The 16,921-nt window shown below is 52.2% G+C and overlaps 5 protein-coding genes across 5 annotated transcripts; 2 read left to right on the forward strand and 3 right to left on the reverse strand.

Moving 5' to 3' along the window:
• Nucleotides 1-130: 130 nt before the first annotated feature.
• Nucleotides 131-7,121, reverse strand: STEHIDRAFT_101429 (uncharacterized protein). Its single transcript, XM_007307377.1, has 16 exons — nt 6,824-7,121; nt 6,628-6,764; nt 5,871-6,006; nt 5,349-5,807; nt 5,239-5,268; nt 5,105-5,172; nt 4,731-5,042; nt 3,314-4,634; nt 3,127-3,233; nt 2,443-3,057; nt 2,250-2,357; nt 2,012-2,172; nt 1,894-1,954; nt 1,264-1,834; nt 1,007-1,197; nt 131-951 (listed from the first exon to the last, which is right to left on the reverse strand). Exons 1-16 carry the CDS (start codon nt 7,107-7,109, stop codon nt 481-483), a joined length of 5,034 nt encoding a protein of 1,677 aa, XP_007307439.1. The 5' UTR covers nt 7,110-7,121; the 3' UTR covers nt 131-480.
• Nucleotides 7,122-7,350: 229 nt separating this feature from the next.
• On the forward strand, nt 7,351-9,189 carry STEHIDRAFT_123740 (uncharacterized protein). The gene is made up of 7 exons (XM_007307378.1): nt 7,351-7,492; nt 7,559-7,592; nt 7,648-7,692; nt 7,764-7,789; nt 7,854-8,204; nt 8,305-8,553; nt 8,658-9,189. The coding sequence occupies exons 1-7, from the start codon at nt 7,452-7,454 to the stop codon at nt 8,677-8,679; spliced, it is 768 nt and encodes a 255-aa protein (XP_007307440.1). The 5' UTR covers nt 7,351-7,451; the 3' UTR covers nt 8,680-9,189.
• A 426-nt stretch (nt 9,190-9,615) lies between these two features.
• Nucleotides 9,616-12,731, reverse strand: STEHIDRAFT_141116 (uncharacterized protein; the record flags this gene model as incomplete). Its single annotated transcript, XM_007307379.1, has 23 exons — nt 12,682-12,731; nt 12,587-12,625; nt 12,373-12,508; nt 12,256-12,304; nt 12,195-12,200; nt 12,074-12,131; nt 11,965-12,018; nt 11,889-11,914; nt 11,794-11,837; nt 11,705-11,729; nt 11,635-11,646; nt 11,564-11,579; nt 11,467-11,506; nt 11,373-11,412; nt 11,218-11,303; nt 11,134-11,155; nt 11,031-11,071; nt 10,929-10,977; nt 10,865-10,873; nt 10,787-10,796; nt 10,454-10,706; nt 10,155-10,272; nt 9,616-9,827 (listed from the first exon to the last, which is right to left on the reverse strand). The coding sequence occupies exons 1-23, from the start codon at nt 12,699-12,701 to the stop codon at nt 9,616-9,618; spliced, it is 1,365 nt and encodes a 454-aa protein (XP_007307441.1). The 5' UTR covers nt 12,702-12,731.
• Nucleotides 12,732-13,905: 1,174 nt separating this feature from the next.
• Nucleotides 13,906-14,747, reverse strand: STEHIDRAFT_62956 (uncharacterized protein; the record flags this gene model as incomplete). Its single annotated transcript, XM_007307201.1, has 5 exons — nt 13,906-14,069; nt 14,178-14,262; nt 14,340-14,447; nt 14,520-14,630; nt 14,694-14,747. 5 exons carry the CDS (start codon nt 14,745-14,747, stop codon nt 13,906-13,908), a joined length of 522 nt encoding a protein of 173 aa, XP_007307263.1.
• Nucleotides 14,748-15,019: 272 nt separating this feature from the next.
• Nucleotides 15,020-16,783, forward strand: STEHIDRAFT_101439 (WD-40 repeat-containing protein; the record flags this gene model as incomplete). The annotated part of the gene is made up of 9 exons (XM_007307380.1): nt 15,020-15,291; nt 15,347-15,394; nt 15,456-15,543; nt 15,636-15,727; nt 15,818-15,978; nt 16,049-16,121; nt 16,193-16,258; nt 16,363-16,519; nt 16,583-16,783. The coding sequence occupies exons 1-9, from the start codon at nt 15,032-15,034 to the stop codon at nt 16,781-16,783; spliced, it is 1,146 nt and encodes a 381-aa protein (XP_007307442.1). The 5' UTR covers nt 15,020-15,031.
• Nucleotides 16,784-16,921: the final 138 nt, after the last annotated feature.

The following is a 16,921-nucleotide window of genomic DNA, read 5'->3' on the forward strand; positions in this document are numbered from 1 at the left end:
GAAAATCTCTCAACCACACTACCTAAAGGAGGAAGAGTCTACTGTCCGTTATTTGGGGTAAGGAGGAACGCGCGCCGATCGGCTGTGGTGGCATCCTCTGAATGTGTGGCACCTTACAGTCGGATGCGGAGAAATATATGGGCAGTACCATTAGAGTTCTACAGATGTCGACGACGACGACAGAGAAGGAGAGTCGTAATGTAGCGAGCAAGAGCATCACAGGCTATATAATACAAACGTGTAGGAAAAGAGAAGTCATGCTAAAGCGCAAATATATGCGGAGTACAGAGAAACGAGAAGTACTATGTATATCCAAGACCATGCAGTATGCTGCAGTGATTATATGTAGAGTGGGGTGGCATCAGGCCTCGTAAGCTTAATATTACATACAAGACAGCAGACAAGCAAGGTAAAAATCAGGAACAAACGTAGGTCCCAGGAGCCAAAAAACTCTACAAAAAGAAAGTCATAAAATCATAATCATGAATGTGACGAAGACGGACGACCGTTCGTCGACGCCGAACACGATCCATCCGACCTCGAGCGCCGATGCGTCAACTGGACAGCTGGCGTCGTCAGCGCACCAGGGAGCACCGAGAGCATAGTCGCCGTGATACCGCTCCTCTTGAACGATATCCTCCTCTCTCTACCTTCACTCTGCCGGGAAGTCGAACTGAGAGAAAGACGCGAAGGCTCCTCCAAGTCCGAGATCACACTCCAATCCTCACTAGGTGCGCCTCCAATAGATCCGCTGGGCGGTGACGACAAAAGTTTGTCGTGATCAGGAGATTCGTCTTCAGTATCGCCTCCACCACTACCACCGGGGCTGCCACTACTAGGGCTGGTTCCTTCCACGATGACATCGTCGGGGGAGACTGCGCCCTTGACGAGCGAGCGAGCATATTCAAGATCACGGTAAATCGCCTCGATGGCCGTAGCTACGCCGTTTTCCTGTGCAAGCGGTCTCAGTGCCAGATCTGCCACGATAGAAAGAGGGAAGACTTACAGAACGAATAGCTTCACCAATCACCTTCGCCCGAGTGATTTGCCTCTCATCAGTAGTAGCCGTACCAAGCGCCTCAGCCAGACTTTCGACAGTCAACTTCCGGACGCCACTTCCGACCCCTAATGCCTCCACTCTATCTGCCCAGAAAAACTGATCACCAAAGAAAGGCTTGATTATAGTCGGAATTCCGGCTAAACCACAATGTAATAATCAATACCCCGACATCAAGAAGTAAACGAAGTCGTGCAAAGACTCACCACGCAAACTGGCCCCAGTCGTCCCAGCCCCACCATGATGACAAGCCGCATCGATCCTCTTGAAGAGCCAATCGTGCGGCACGGAAGCCAACGGATATATCTGCTTCGGCAGAGGTTCCTCAGGCTCCGCCACCTCCGCCACATTCTTCGTCAACCTGTCTGACCAGCCTTTCGACAAAATAGCATGAACGCCAGATTGGACGATGGCCTCGATGACGGTGCGAGTCATAGCCTTGGGATCGGAGACGACGATGGATCCGAACCCGATGTAGACGACCTTCTTGCCTAAGGCGTGGGCGTTGTCAATGAACTCGACGAGGTCGGGTGGTGGTGTCCATTTGGAAGCGCTGGCACTAGCATCTTCAAGGAACCAATACCCTGTCACGCGGATCCATTCTGGCCAATCCAGAGGGGGTGGAACGACGGTCGGGCTGAAGTTGTAGAGGAATGGGATCTTGTGGGGTTCCATCTTGTCCAGAGAGGTGCTAGGAAGGCCGAGGATATTTCGTCGCCAACGGTTGATCTGGCTAGCGGTTCCTCTCCAGAAGACTTGATCGAACATAACGTAGGTCTAGAGGGGACAGGGGTACGCGTAAGTATATTTTGGTTGGTTGGAAATGAGGGGCATACCATGTAGTTGTAGCTCCCGCCCATCTTCCGTTCTGGCACGGCGAAGGCGTGAGGATAGGCTCTGCAAGACCAATCAATCAGCCAGTTGGCCATACTATGCTGCGTGCAAGCTACATACCTTGTCCGTGACCAAGTCATAGTAAAGGCTCTAAAATACGGTATCCTCAATGCTTCGGCGATATGGTAGCCCGCCATCGCGCTCGGACTTTCGATGAGCACGTCCGAGTCCTGGCAGGCGTCCCAAGCCGTCTTCAACAAGTCATCGATCCAGCCTCGGAACTAAAAAAACATAACCAATCCTCCGCATTGAGAAACCACACACGCGACCGAAGTCTGACAAAGAGTCAAGAACGCACCTTAGCGACACCCTCCCTCAAGAACGAAACCGTAAACGTCCCATTCTCCACACATATCCGCATCAACTCCGCCGGATCCCCACCCACATACCCAAATTCAATACCATACTACTCCACGCCACGCCACACAACCCAAAGTCCGTCAATGAATACTTCGATACCAAGCGGGGTGCAAAGAAAAGAAAGGACTCACCGACTCGACCCATCCCTGAAACTCCCCATGCGTCGCGATCTTCACCCTATGTCCATCCCTCATCAACCCCTTCGCCAACGAAATATACGGCTGCACGTCCCCCCTCGACCCAATCGTCAAAAACGTAAACCTTAAACTCTCCTTCGGCTTGAACGTCAAGAACGTCGAGCTAGTACTCGTGAACATCACAGCCGGCAACGAATCCGTCATCGACGGCCTCGGGTCCGCCCCCGACCCCGACCCCGCCGCCGTCGCCTCTTCCGAATCCCGCAACGGTGCGAATTCTTCGAGGAAGAGCGCGTCGGGCTTCGAGCGGGGACTAGCATTGACAGTACCATTGAAACTGTTGTTAAGCGGACTGCTGGAGAGGGCGCCGGTGCCAGTGGCCGTGGTCGGGGTTTCTGCGTTGGATGTGGCGGCGGAGGAGAGGATGCGAGCGCGGACGTCTTCCATTTGGCGGTTGAGGAGGTGAACGAACGCAGCCCTGCGGTCTTGCAGGCCGAATTCGAAGAAGAGCTCCTCGTGGCCTTTGATGATGAGGACGAGACCGTAATGACCGAAACGGAAGGCTTTCGAGACTTCGGTGGCGAGGATGTCGCGTATGGGCAGCATAAGCTAGTTAAGGCCAATGTCAGGATGCTACAAATATGAAATACGTAGATGACCAAAGGAGAGAGAACTCACCCTCGTCTTGGTAGCCAACGGCCCCGTAGCCTTAAAACACAAATAATTCGACGAGATATACAGCCTCCCATAGACAGGAAGTAATCGGAATATATACCCCGGGAAATCTAGATAATCGCAATCAAATTAGCACACCGACAGCCGAACGTCACGGTAAATAAAAAGGGGAGAAAGAAAAGAAACTCACACCCCAACAACCTCTCCCTCTCATCAAACGCGAAATCATTCCTAAACTTCCCCGCCATCTCCGCCTCGACCTCCCAATCCGGCGTCTCCAGTATACTAAACGTCATATCTCCTCCTCCTCCTCCACCTCCCACACTCCCAGCCAACTGCCCACTCCCACTACCTGTATCACCACCACCCGTATCACCAACAGCCGACCCAGTAGACGTATAAACCTCCGACACGCCCTTACCCTCCATATCCCCCTTCCCCTGCTCACCGCCACTACCACCCACACCGCCACTCCCCCCTCCAACTCCAAACGGACCCACAAGCGATTTCCTCGACGGAATCTTCAACCACGAAGGAACCCCGACGCCCCACGCAAACGCCGAAGGCCTCGTCCCCGCCGTACCAGCCGCACCCCCATTGTTACTGCTGATCCCACTACTACTCGTGCTCATGAAGCTCCCGCCCACGGGTGGCATGCTCAATGCGTCTGCAGTCGTCGCGGGCGGATACGTATGTCCATGTGGATGGAGATGAGGAGGAGTCGGGGAACCGGTAGTACTAGTAAGACCCAACCCTCCACCGACTCCAATGGTAGACGGCGTCGGCGTAAGACTGCCCACACTCTGCTGTAACCCCGTCTCCGACGCACTCTGCGGCAACATAGCTGCGGAACCCGGCGAACCGCTGAGCGGCGGTGTCGACCACGGAAACTCGCCCCCAGCGCTAGAAGGTGGGGGTGACGAAGTGATAGGGATGAACGACTGCGAAGACCGTTTGCGCACATGTGTGAATTCTTCGCTCGTGTCGAGGTCGGGGGTGACGGCGGTGGCGGGTGCCGAGATCGTACTACGCGGTGTTTGTGGCGGGACTTGGACCTGTGTCGTTGTTGTTGTTGTTGTTGTAGGCTCCTGGAACGGTCTCAAGAACGAAGCGAGCCTGAACGGACTGCTCGTCTTCGACGCCACCGCTCCCCCTGTTTGCCCCTGCCCGCTCTGCCCCTGCCCAGCCTCCTCCACAAGCCTACTATTCCTATTCGACTGCGGCGGACTCCTCGGACTCGTCGTATCAATCAACATCTCCCCACCCCCACCCTCCTCGCCCTCTCCGCCAGCAAGCTCACTCCTCCTCGTCCTGAGCGAATACATCGCGATCGCGTCCCTGATCTGTTCGAGCGCGGCGGGGAGGTCGTGAAAATACGCGAAGAAATAAGAGTCGACGGAGAGTTCCTCGGACGCGCTCAGGCCTTCTACCACTTTGATTTCTATCGTCTCGCTGAAATCCATAGCGGAGGACTTGTCGACGTCGATGATCGTCGAATAAGGAATGGCTATCTAACCGATATCAACCCAACCCAACCCAAGCCATGTCAAACGACGATGCTACGTGAACGGTGAACGGTGAACGCGAAAGGACGGAAAAAGACAAACCTTGACACTATCCCCCATATTCTGCGCCTTAAAAATCACCTTCCTAATACTCTTCACCCACTCCTCCCTACTCGGCACCGAATCCGCCGTCAAATGTATCGTCTTCGCGTTCGTCCTCAATCTGATCCCCTTCTCGCCCACGGGCTCACAAACGATCGCGTACCGGAGGTCGACGACGCCGTGCGGGAAGTACGGGTCCGCGGAGGACTGGTACCATGAGAGGACGTCGTTCTTGAGGATGAACCAGTGTTTGATCCAGCGTTTCGTGCGTTGGGCTTTCTTGTAGAGCGAGCCGGATTTGAGGACTTGATCCTATGGGTGGGTAAGTGAATGAGTAATGTGAAGAGTCGAGACTGAGATGATGTGGCGCGTACCTCGCGTGAAGGCATATGGGCGAAGAAGCAGACATAGGAGTTGGTGAGGTACATAAACCCCTGAAGCACTAAACACACACCAAACAGCGTCAAGAAACATTCTCCGACGAATAAAACAGCACAAGCACACTCACAAACCGATCGCAATAACCAACACGGCATCTCTATTTAAAAAAAAACATACCCACCGCCACGACTCAGATCAACGCTCTCGACGGACGCCACACCACAGAAAAGCACGCACCGGCAATAACCTCATTAATCCCACTCAACTCAAACACATCCGCCAACTTCGCCGCTAATCTTGCCCTCCGATTCACCTTGACCGTCTTCACCGTCGCCACCGTCGCCAAACTATTCGTCCTCTCACTCGCCATCCTCGCCGCCGTCGCCCCGATCTCGTCCTCCAAAAGCGCGCTCATAGGCGCCCTCGCGTCCTCCATCGGATGCATCCCCTGCGGACTCGCGTGTCCTGGTCCGGGGGTAGGCGCCGCTTCGAAGTCCTCCTCGAGCTCTTCTTCTTCTTCTTCGTCAGACGGGGACCGTCCGATTGTGTCGGGGGAGGTGGAGACGTTGGGTAGTGAGGGGTTGAATTTGGTCGAGGCTGCGGTGATGGGGGAATAGAGACCGAGTTGGGAACCTTGTCTGCGGGACATGACGACGGGTCGATGGATAGCGTGTATAGACGAGGCCATGGCCTGACCTTTCGGACGATGCGTATTCAGGATCGGAAGGCCTCGTAGATTGTAGTGCAGTATAAACATACCTGGCCGTTCATCCTCGTCGCTGTCCGAGTCTACCGGGTCTAGGTTGTTCGGCAATGGGTCGTCTTCATTATCCTGGTCTTCTTCCCAGGGAATGGCTTGGAGCGCTTGGATGAGCGTTTGGGTACCGGCACGCATCTGTCAAGACGAACATGATGAGAACGTGTTCCTTGAACTGCAGAGAGCGAACTGTCAAACAGGATGAGGGACTACAAAACACGAGAAAGAAGATGGTAAGCTGGAACACGATGATCGAGCGCAGGAACTGGGTCTGCTCGTTCAGCAGAGTGCCACCATCACTGCGACTCTGCATCAGAGCGGTGACAGGATCAAGACGCCACCTGATGCTGAGAGACCTGCAAGTGTGCCGACTATAACATCATATCTTATTGAAGATGTGACTCCTGTAAAGGCTCTGTGCTCGGTAGTGCTTTACAAGTCGGACAGTTCCCAGCAAGTACACGCAGAGGAAGACCGTATGTGGCTCCTGACTGGCATTACCACTCACAAGACCTCTTGACATGCAGTGGTGCTGGGTTTACCATCTAGGAGAGGAGGTACTGATACCTTTGAGGGACTCCGATGTGACCCCCAGCATAAGAGGTAAGAGTACACCGGTGCGTGCACACAAGTATATCGGGAACTGACCAGAATACAAGGTGGCGAAGATCATTGAGGGTGACTGGAACCTGACCCCAGGCCAGATAGAGGGTATCCCAGAGAGCAGAACGAAGACGCATAGAACGAACAAGCACTTACGGATCCATCACCGGTAAATGGCTGAAGAGAAGGTCTCCTCGGGGGTTGTGTAGGTGAAGGGGGTCGGATGAACGGAGACTCGTCAGGCTCAGAAGGAGTGGATGGAGTCGAGCATTTCGAAAGGGACGAGGGACGAGCTTTGTATGCACACATGATGAGTGCATACCAAGCGAGGAGGTGCCTGGACAGTACGCACCATCATCTCCCGGCTGCTGCTTCTCCTTGCCCTTGCGGGTAATGGAGAAGACGCGGCGTGGACTGGTCGGCTGCTTTGAACTCGGGCCCTGCTGACCTCTCCGTTCCAGGGACTTGCTTCTGCTCAGTTTATCTGCCGTCTTCTCCATGACGCGGCGCACGACGTTGGACCTGTCCTGTGTGGCGGCGGGGTCGTCTGGGGTAGAGGAGGTGGAAGGCGCCGAGGCTGACGCGGCCAGTGAGGCAAGGGTGGGGATGGACATCTGTGACCGAGACAGTCTGGACATTGTGACCGTCGGTGAGTGACTATGGACCGAGGAGGATGGGAAGGGGGAGGCAGGGCAGGAGAGCAGGCGTTGGAGGTGCTGTACTCGGAATACGCAAGTCCAGTACGGCGCCACCGTGCGCCAAATGCGGCAGCACGGGAAACGCCACCACGGGTTCTGGCGCCACAGGGCGCCACGACGCGCACTGGCCGCAAAGTCGCGTTTTCCAACTGTTGGAGGCGCCCTGCCTGCCCTGATCCTGCCCGTCAGCTTCAATCCGCCGTTTCTGGTTTTATAACTTCTCTTTTCTTCTTCTTTATCTCATCTTTCCCCCCTTTTTTTACCTCTTCAACGATGCGCGCAATGCGGGGCGAACTCTGTGTCGGATTTGCCACTGTGCTTTCGTCCGTTTTATCTCCCGATGTTGAGCACACGAACTGCAACTTACCATGACGTCCTCGTCCCTGCAGCTTTGCTTCTCTCCTCTGCCTCATCTTCATGCATGTTCGTACTCTATCTTACCTCTTATCGTCTCTCGCATGACTAACCGTGCTTCTAGGTTGGACAAATAAGCACGTCCAGCGTACCGCGTCACATCTACATGGTAAACTTCCCCTTTCATTTTGCTTCCGATCATATACCTCCGTTCCTGACCTTCAACCCCAACATCAACAGGCAAAGGTCAACGTCTCATTATACGGGTCCGTCGCTCTCTCTTCTCCACATCATACCCCCTCCTGAAATCCAACTTCAACTTTGCTCTAGTGCTGGCCTCGAAGCCAGACTAGGCGACCCCATCGGAGGTCTCTACACCTCCAACGCCTCCGCACCCCTCCAAGCCTCCGCCGGCCTCCGACAGTTCTACGAATTCGGCCTCTACTCCTACTGCGGCTACGTCGACGCCGTCAACGGAACATGTACGAACAGCACCACCGCAAGACGCTACGAGCCCTTCGACGCCCTCACGGCGGACATGATCGCGAACTATACGCAGATCACGGAGGCCATCATCAAGGGGACGAGTTTCCAGGACGATAACTACCAGGCTAGTACATCCAAGGCTGCCTATTACCTATTATTATTGGGAACGATATGTGCGGGGCTGGCATTCTTGACGTGCGTAACACCACCTTCCTTTCATTTTCTTCCGCCACTCCCTTTCTCCATCCTGCATCCTAACATCCTAACATCCCTTGGTTCCCATCCATGTGTGCAGTGGCGTAATAAAACACACCGTCGCCTTCCTCTTCTCCGCCTTCATCTCCATCGTCGGCTCCATCCTCCTCCTCGCCGGCTCCGCCCTCTGGACCGTCATGCTCAAGAAATCGCAGGACATAAATAACATCGACGTCGGCGACACCGATAGCGTACCGTTTGGTATTACGGTCGATGTGGGGCAGGGGATATTCTTGATGTGGGCGGGTTTGGCGTGTTTGGTGGTGTCGATTATTCCGTATATGATTAGGTGCGTTTTTTGTGTTTTTGTGTTGGAGTCTGCGTTGCGTTTCAGGTCTGTTTTGGGATGAAAATTTAAACATGCTGACGAGCGACGTGTGATTATGATTGTAGCTGTTGTACCTACCGGGGATAGAGATCCCTCACCTCACTTCGGGCTACGGACATACATACCTCAAACTAGTCATCCCGGCCCTATCCTCCGAGCACACACCCCCTCCTCCCTCCCCGCCCTTCCTCCCCACCTCCTCAGCTCTCCATCTATACAAGGCTACCCACCCTTAATGCGTGTGATACACGCCCCTCGCGACACCTCAAACATAAATCCGAAATCGGAGTCTACGCTCCACTGTACCATTTCCAGCCCCGACAGACGATCGCCCTTTTTCTGTGCTATATATTGTATTTTTGTTTGCTTCTTCCTTCTTTGTTTCTTCGTCCTTTTTTCCTTTCTCTATTTTCGTTTTTGTTCTACCTTTTTCCTCTTTCATGTAAACAGATCCGAGATCTGTCTCTTCCTCATTGCTCTTTGTTCCTTGTCACTTCTTATTCCGTTCGATTTAACACTCCACCCTTACACTCGAGACCTACACCTCCCCTCGCCCCTCACCCCTCGCGCTTTTTTACCTTTTATTTAACGACCCCCCGTCCGTCCTGAACTCACAACTCACACCTCGGAAATTGGAAATTGGAACGAGCTGCTACGAACCTTTACTTACTGACCCTACGAAGCCTACAAACATACAAGCGAACGGACGCTGCTTTATGATTTATTGCGATGATGATGGAATTTAGATGCTTTGGATTGAGACGAGTCACGATGGACTGGAACTGGTGTGGATGGTGTGCTTAGACTTTGGATGGATTCGGATGGGCAAGGAATTGTTGTAGAATGCAGTATGTTTCGAACCTTCGGTCTTTAGATGTTGGTCTTGTTGGAGTGATTCGTTCTCGTCGACGCCTAGAATATGGGTAAGTGATGTGTTTTTCTCTCTCTGTGTGCTACCTCTCTGAACTCTGAGTTCCATACAGCTTAACTTAGTGCACCCTGCGACTCCGACTCTTGAGTCACTTATTCGTGCTCGACATGCCTTGCGCCACCGAGTGGTTCGGCACGAGGGCCATACCGTGACACGCACACGGCGGAGTTTTGAATTCGAATTCGAACTTGGCCACCTTCCTGGTTCGCCGCTTTTGCCAGTGGAACGTCCGAACGGGGAGGTGACTGGCAATGGGCACAACTCTGGAGCGCATATGTATCCAAACCACCGCTGAGGTCTGAAGCTGCAATTAGGCTCGAGAGCCTAATATCAACGGTCGCTTTGCAAGCCTCGACTCGGAACGAAGTCCGTTGACAATGAAGTGTACAAGTCCGGCTTGAAATTCATGAACAAAATCATACCACTGGCAATCCCGACGGCACAGATCATACATGTAGCATCGATCTTCCTAGCTGTTGGCAAGATCCACTTCGAACTGATCTGTTAACGCCGTGTGGACTCCCTAAGTACCAGCCGGACATTGACGAAAAATCATTGATTGGTGGTCACCGAGGACGGTCAAAGCGTGCGTTCAGTGCTCATCATGCTTGCCTCTGTCGAATATATGTACATGGGAGTTTGCGCGGGACGTTGGACCGAGAAGAAAGGACAGTGGTGTTGAAGCCCATGACACGAATACGATAAACCTCCATGCTTTCCACTCGTGAACGACTTCTCCCAGGACGATCCTGTAGCGGAGGTAATGACCATAGACTGAGAAACGCGGAGCGTGTCCACAGAGCAGAAGCCAATCCCAGATTCACCGCCATAACATAGCTCAAGCCTAATAACACAAACCCACCAAACCCTTCAGCAACAAATCCGCATAAAACTCGAACACATAAATCAACCCAAACGACCCAAACTCACCGCTTTCGCCTCCCCATAATAGTCCTTATCGCTCTGCGCGTCCGTCTGCGCGATCGTATCTATCCTTATAGCGATATGGTCGCCATCATGACCATGACCACCAGGAGAACTAGTGAATGTGCTGATATGCGGCTGGGGGAATTGTCGATTGACGGATTGGAGGGGCATGGCTTGCGGGGCGGAGAGGGAGCTGTTGGGGTTGGTTGATGTGCCGCGGATGTATTCGCGGGAGTTGAGGGTGGCCATGAGTGAGCTGCGAGTGCAAGTGCGAGTGCGAGTGGTGTTGGATGAGCGAGGCTGAATGGTAAGGTGTGATGAGGATGGTCTACGTACTTGGTGTATACTTCGTGCGCGAGTCGGGTTCAATATGATTAGATTGCTTCTGTAGAGGTACGCTTTGTGATCACTTACATCTCCCAACTGAAAACAGGTATGGTCAATGAACGTTAGGATACAAGTTTAAAAAGTGACATACGCATGAGGTAGAACAGCATGTAAATATATGTGTTCGGCCATACTTTCAGCTGAAGACGAGGTCAGTAATATAATATACGGTGACGTCCCGACAAAATCTCACAGTGATGGCCGCGATGAGAGCGTCGACGCTTGTCACCAAGCCTGCGGGAGCGTAAAATCAGCGTTGACTTCCCATAAAGAGCGCATAGAATATGGAGACCGACCAGTGTTGAGAGAGAAAGTGACCTGAAACAACGACGAAGTCAACACACAAATTAAGACGCGAGTAGTCGGCGGGAAAGACCTACCAGCCTATTGATCATACTGTTGGTCGTCCGGAAGCCCGTCCTCGCGCGGTTCAACATGAAGATGATCGCACAGGAGATGGCAATATCTATACCGTTGAGGCAAGGAACAATCAATCCGTACTTTTCGCAAACTTAGACGAAAGGGTCTAACATACCGGTTACAGCTGCGATCACATTAGCAGTCGTCGTGAGAGTCTGTAAAGCAACGATTAACGAGAGACTTATGCGCGCCGTAGTAGACACACTGACTTCTATTTCTGACAACTCCGGCACTGTGTCCAATGCAACTCTAATGTGGTAGAACAGTCAGGTCCGTGTAGAAGGAGATATCCAGACGAGCACGCACGCCTTCACGAAATAGGCTATGGCAGGGTAAGCCGTCAGAAGCTCAACATAATGAGCCATAAGAACACATACTTATAAGGACCGCTGAAAGCAGGGGAGATATTAGGCAAGATCATGAGATTTGTGAAAGCTGAATACTTACCGAACGAAGCCACAGTGAGGACCGCCTGGGTTCAATCACACAGACGAATGAGGTACAATCTAACAGCTCAAAAGAAACGCAGTACTCACCAGAAACCCTGTGATAGGATAACCGTACCATGCACCGTTGGATACTACATAACGATAAGACGCGGCTATCGAAAGTTACTCGCAGACACGCTTACACTTCCAAATCCTCCAAACGAAGAACCTGAGGAGATGTCAAATAGCGCCAAAGTCGGACGAAGAAGTATCACTCACAATTGAACGAACAGGGCAACTAGTGCACCAGGTACAGCTTGTGCGATCAAAGGTCTACAGAGAACATGAGCGGATGTTTAGGAAGACACGGGCGCAAGGGATGGCGAACTTGTAGAGGGTCAACAGGATAGTTGGGTCGTCGTGACCGGTGACGACATAGAAATACACTGTACGGAGTGTTTGTTAATGACCCGATGTGGGATAGTGAACTCTTCGACAAGATGCATCACCAGTCGCTAGAAAGCTACTGTTCAGAACTCAGCTTTTAACAAAGACGAAGGGCGGACGGACCTGAGTTCATTGCCTGTTGACATGTATCGAATATCATGACCAACGCTACCTGCCAGCGTGCACACGACCATGAGCCAAACACACCCCGAGCAGGGGATATCCTCTGACAGAACGCACCGCCGTACGCATCACCCAACTATCCTTCGTTCCATACTTCCGGAAATAAAGCCACACTTGGAGGCAGCTCACTATCATCTTCGGGTTAGCGGAGAAGGCCAAACGGTCAAGCAAGAAGAACTCACCCCCGTACAGTCTAGTGGCCCCACCGAAGAGGTTGAAGAGATGATGAGAATATCCGAAAGGCCGGCTATAGCATGAATGTAAAACGTACAGAGTGGTGAGGACCACCGATTCGAACAAGGGCCCAAGACTACAGAACAAGTCGATGAGCAAATTAAACTAAGCACAACAGGATACGGGGCGTACGTCGCATCATACGTCCCCATTCCCGAAACCTGGAGGAAGAGATGAAGAAGAGGGAAAGCAGACGATACCCAAGCAAAGCGTCGGTCTTTTACAGGGAAAGTATTTGGACGTCGAGTTAGCCGGTGCTTCCACGGCAACAGAGAGGTGACAGCTTTGAAAATGTTTCACGCACTGGGCCCCGCACAAATGTCAGAAAAAGCTAGTCCCAACCCCGAGCGAAGTCATCATACAAACATGCACGGATCAATGACGGATCTGTCTGCGATTCCCCGAGAACATGGCCGAGCTGCTGTCAAAGCCACAAGCTGAATCTGAACGACCTCGATTCTGTCCCTCCTCTTTCTTCTTCTCGGATCGGTCATATACATGCATTAAATATAGGCCAGTGCGAGGAAAAACGGCCAGAAACGAGCCAAGTCTCACATAACTCTGAGAGGTTCTGTATGAGGTCGCGGCCAATAAAACAAATCCGGTAAGGCTAACTCCGGCCCAAATGTTTTCAGATCATTGCAACATGACAGTTTTGTCAATTACGCAGATGATCCTGCTAAGTATGACGGGTGGAAAAAGAGTCTGGAATATTCGCCAGTGCTGCGGCCGAGATTCGAAATTCCACCGGGGTCAGATTGGATGGCCAAAGCTGAGGAAGGAGCTATTGACAATGAGCCGAAGGAGAGTTTGATGAATCTGGTTAGAGGAGCGAGAAACATTCGGGATAGTCAGAGGTGACAATTCGTGAATCGCAAAAATGCACTGTCCCGCGATGAGTGAGTCGAAGTGCAATCATGAGGCTAGCCTCGTGCTGGCAGCAACAACTTCAACAAGAAATCCCTCGGTGTTCGCCGAGCACAAATCTCACGGCACCAGGTCCATCTTGGGTTCAACATCTCCTTTCAAATAGGGTCCACGACCCACACGAAGACAGATCTGCGTCAACCAGAGCCATGATCAGGTTTGCAGTACGTATACGGTAGGTGATCGCTTTCAACCGTGGGTGCCACTCACAACAAATACCAGCAGCTTATGTCCTCGAGCCCGTCAATGGTGGGTGGCGTGAAAGAATCAAGGGCGAGGATCCAATATATCCATTCCACTTCATTCCATAAATAGAAAACACAGCAACAACAGAATAATCGCCACCACAAGCGAGCAAGGTATACATTCCGCGACCATTCCTGCCATTTTTCGTTCGCCGGTCGCCACTGCTTAGCATTAGCACTAGCCTCACACAGACTGATACGCTCCCGGTGCTGCTTGAGATTGTTGGTGGTGGTTCGAGGACGGCGGGGGAGGCCCGGGTGGAGGACGAACGGTTTCTGGTGTAGGTTCGTCGACGGTTTGATAGCCATCTCTTCCTCCTGATGTAAAGCCCCCTGGCATGGACCAGACTGATACAACGGTTAAGCGCATGAGGATGTGGCCATAGAGGATGAGCGGATGAGAGCATCGGGTGATTCGGAGTATGTGCTCACCAGTTGGTCCAGCCACGTCTCCACCACGAAGACCACCTATACCTCCGAGATTGGAGAATTGTGCGCCTCTGGAGCGGAGAGAGCTCGCAAACGCAAGGAATGTTGGAGCCTACACACATGAACACGAATATAGTGCCAGCGGTCCATGAGTTAAATACATGAAGAATGGCGATGCTAGAGACGCACCTTGAGCACCAAGATGAGAACATTGAGCAGCTTTATGAACCAGTTCTGTTCATTCCTGAGCATCCATGCAAGGTCCGCCAATGCAGACGCGCCCACTAGGCCTGTAAACTAAGCCTCCAAGTATGAGTACGTGTACGCGGGGTTTAGGGGGTTTAGTTTGGTCGAATGTTAGATACTCACTACTTGAAGCGACTGGACTGCTTCAGTGTTCTCCTGAGCATAGATGCCGAACAAGAATATAGGGAGATTGTATGCAGGTGCGGTGAAGGGGCTGATCACGAAGGACAGAACCTAGGACGTGTGAGGGGTCGGGCTCGTCGCGACGTGCGTGCGAGACATGAAGAATGAACGGACCGTTTCCATCAATACGAGGCGCGAGGGGTCAAGAGCTTGGATAAAGTCAGCCATTGTAGTAACAGTATTGATTGGCCGCTCTCGTCGATGTCTAGGGTATCGGTGAGGGTTGAGAGCAAGGGTATAAAGGCTGCGGGAAGTGAAGTGAAGTGAACCTGTGCAAGTCGCGCCGGTGGCAAAGCGTGGGAACCTCTGTCGTTTGTGGCGTACGCAGAACCGACTCCACTTTTCTTGTCTGCTCTCCGCAATGTACTGTACAGCACCCCACATCACCGCTAACTCTCCACCTAGCCCTATCTAACTTATCGCGTTGAGGCCATCTTTCGAACATTACTACTATGTCTCAATCGTCTTTCTTTGACACCCAATGGTCTGCAGACTCAGTAGAATTTTGTCCTCACCCAGACGCCACGGACATTTTTGTATGCGGTACTTATCAGCTCCAACAAGATCCCCGTCCGGAAGTCGAAGAGGCGCATCCTGCAGACGACGACTTGGCTGAAGAGGATCCGTATCCTATACTCGACATTGTGGGCAAACCTCAGACTAGACTAGGCAAATGTCTCGTGTTCGAGACCTCCTACGAGACGGACGAGTTGTCAGTTCACGACCTTCCCTGTCATTTCCTTCTTTACGCTAATAACCAGCTGCAGTAAGAATATACAGGAATTCCCACTCCCCGCCATACTGGACATGAAATGGTAAGCATACGTTTTGTTTAAGTTTCTAAGTCCTCGACTTACTCGACACGATCCTGCACAGGTGTTTCACTACCCAATCTCGCAGTCCGTTACTCGCTATAGCAGATGCAGAAGGTCAAGTTTCGCTGCATGACTGGGACCTCGAAGCTGTACGTATCGCCTCTTCGTACCATGCCTACTACCTACCCCATCTTCCTCTCAACATGACCATTTCCGGAATCTCACAGTCCTGTACATACAGAGAAGCCTGAAGCAATCGTCCGTGATCAAATGTGCTGAACAGAGCGTGCTCTGTTTATCGCTGGACTGGTCGAACAGAAGGAACCCAACAGAGTAAGCCGTCAGTCGTTGTCTGCCGATTCAGTGGTGATAACGCAGGTCCGCAGAGAAATGTTAATGCAGTTCGTGATCTCGGTTCTTTAGTACCATGGGCTCGTTGGTCGTATCGCTGTCGAATGGAAAACTCGCCTTGCTTCAACCGAATCCAGATACTGGTCTCACTGTCACCGATACATGGCACGCTCACGACTACGAGCCTTGGGTCGCAGCTTGGGACTATTGGCACACCGACACCATCTATTCGGGTGCGTTTCAACTCTGGATTCCGCCACAACTATACTGTGTCATATGCTGAATTATATCTCTGCTTCGTAGGAGGGGATGATCTGAAGCTCAAGGTGTGGGATATCAGGCAGGGTTTCGAGAAGCCAGCTACGGTCAACAAACGGTTAGTCAACTCTTTTTAGTGGGATACAGTAGCACTGTGTCTATCTCGACATAGAGCTGAATCATACATAGGTTTGAAGCAGGCATCACCAGTATACAGAGTCATCCACATGTAGAACATATCTTCGCAGTCGGGAGGTTCGTCCTTTCGCTATACCCCGCAAACCTGATGCGTTACACCGTGTTGTCACATCCACAATTACGCATTACTGGCGTCCATTTTCCCTAATACACACGCACAGCTACGACAACACCGTCCGCCTCTTCGACTCCCGCAAGCTCCTCACCCCGCTCACCCAAGCTGACGTCCACGGCGGTGCCTGGCGCGTCAAATGGCATCCTGACCCGAACCGACAACACGACCTCCTCGTCGCCGCCATGCACTCCGGCTTTAAAGTCGTAAGCTTCTGGGACATATGGAAGCCTAAAGAAAGACAGGCGGACGAGGAGTGGAGTGGCGAGCGACAACCGCCTATCGGGGAGAAGTGGCAGATCGCGAAGAGTTATGATGAGCATGAGAGTTTGGCGTATGGGGTTGATTGGAGCTATAGGGGAAGCGAAAGTTGGGGGAAGAATGGGAGCGTGGATGAAGAGGGCAGAGGAAATACGTTAATCGCGAGTTGTTCGTTCTATGATCACGCGTTGAGGACGTGGAGGGGTTAGAAAGGGTGGTATCTTTATTGTATCTTGCCGCATGGAGCCATTGAGGTATTTCTTGATTAGAGTTTGAAGTTGCTCGACCAATGTATTCTACGAGTATGCAGTATACTAGCCATTGTATTTATCAGACCGGTTTGATCT

Source organism: Stereum hirsutum (genome assembly GCF_000264905.1).
Source record: "Stereum hirsutum FP-91666 SS1 unplaced genomic scaffold STEHIscaffold_13, whole genome shotgun sequence".
NCBI lineage: Eukaryota > Fungi > Basidiomycota > Agaricomycetes > Russulales > Stereaceae > Stereum > Stereum hirsutum.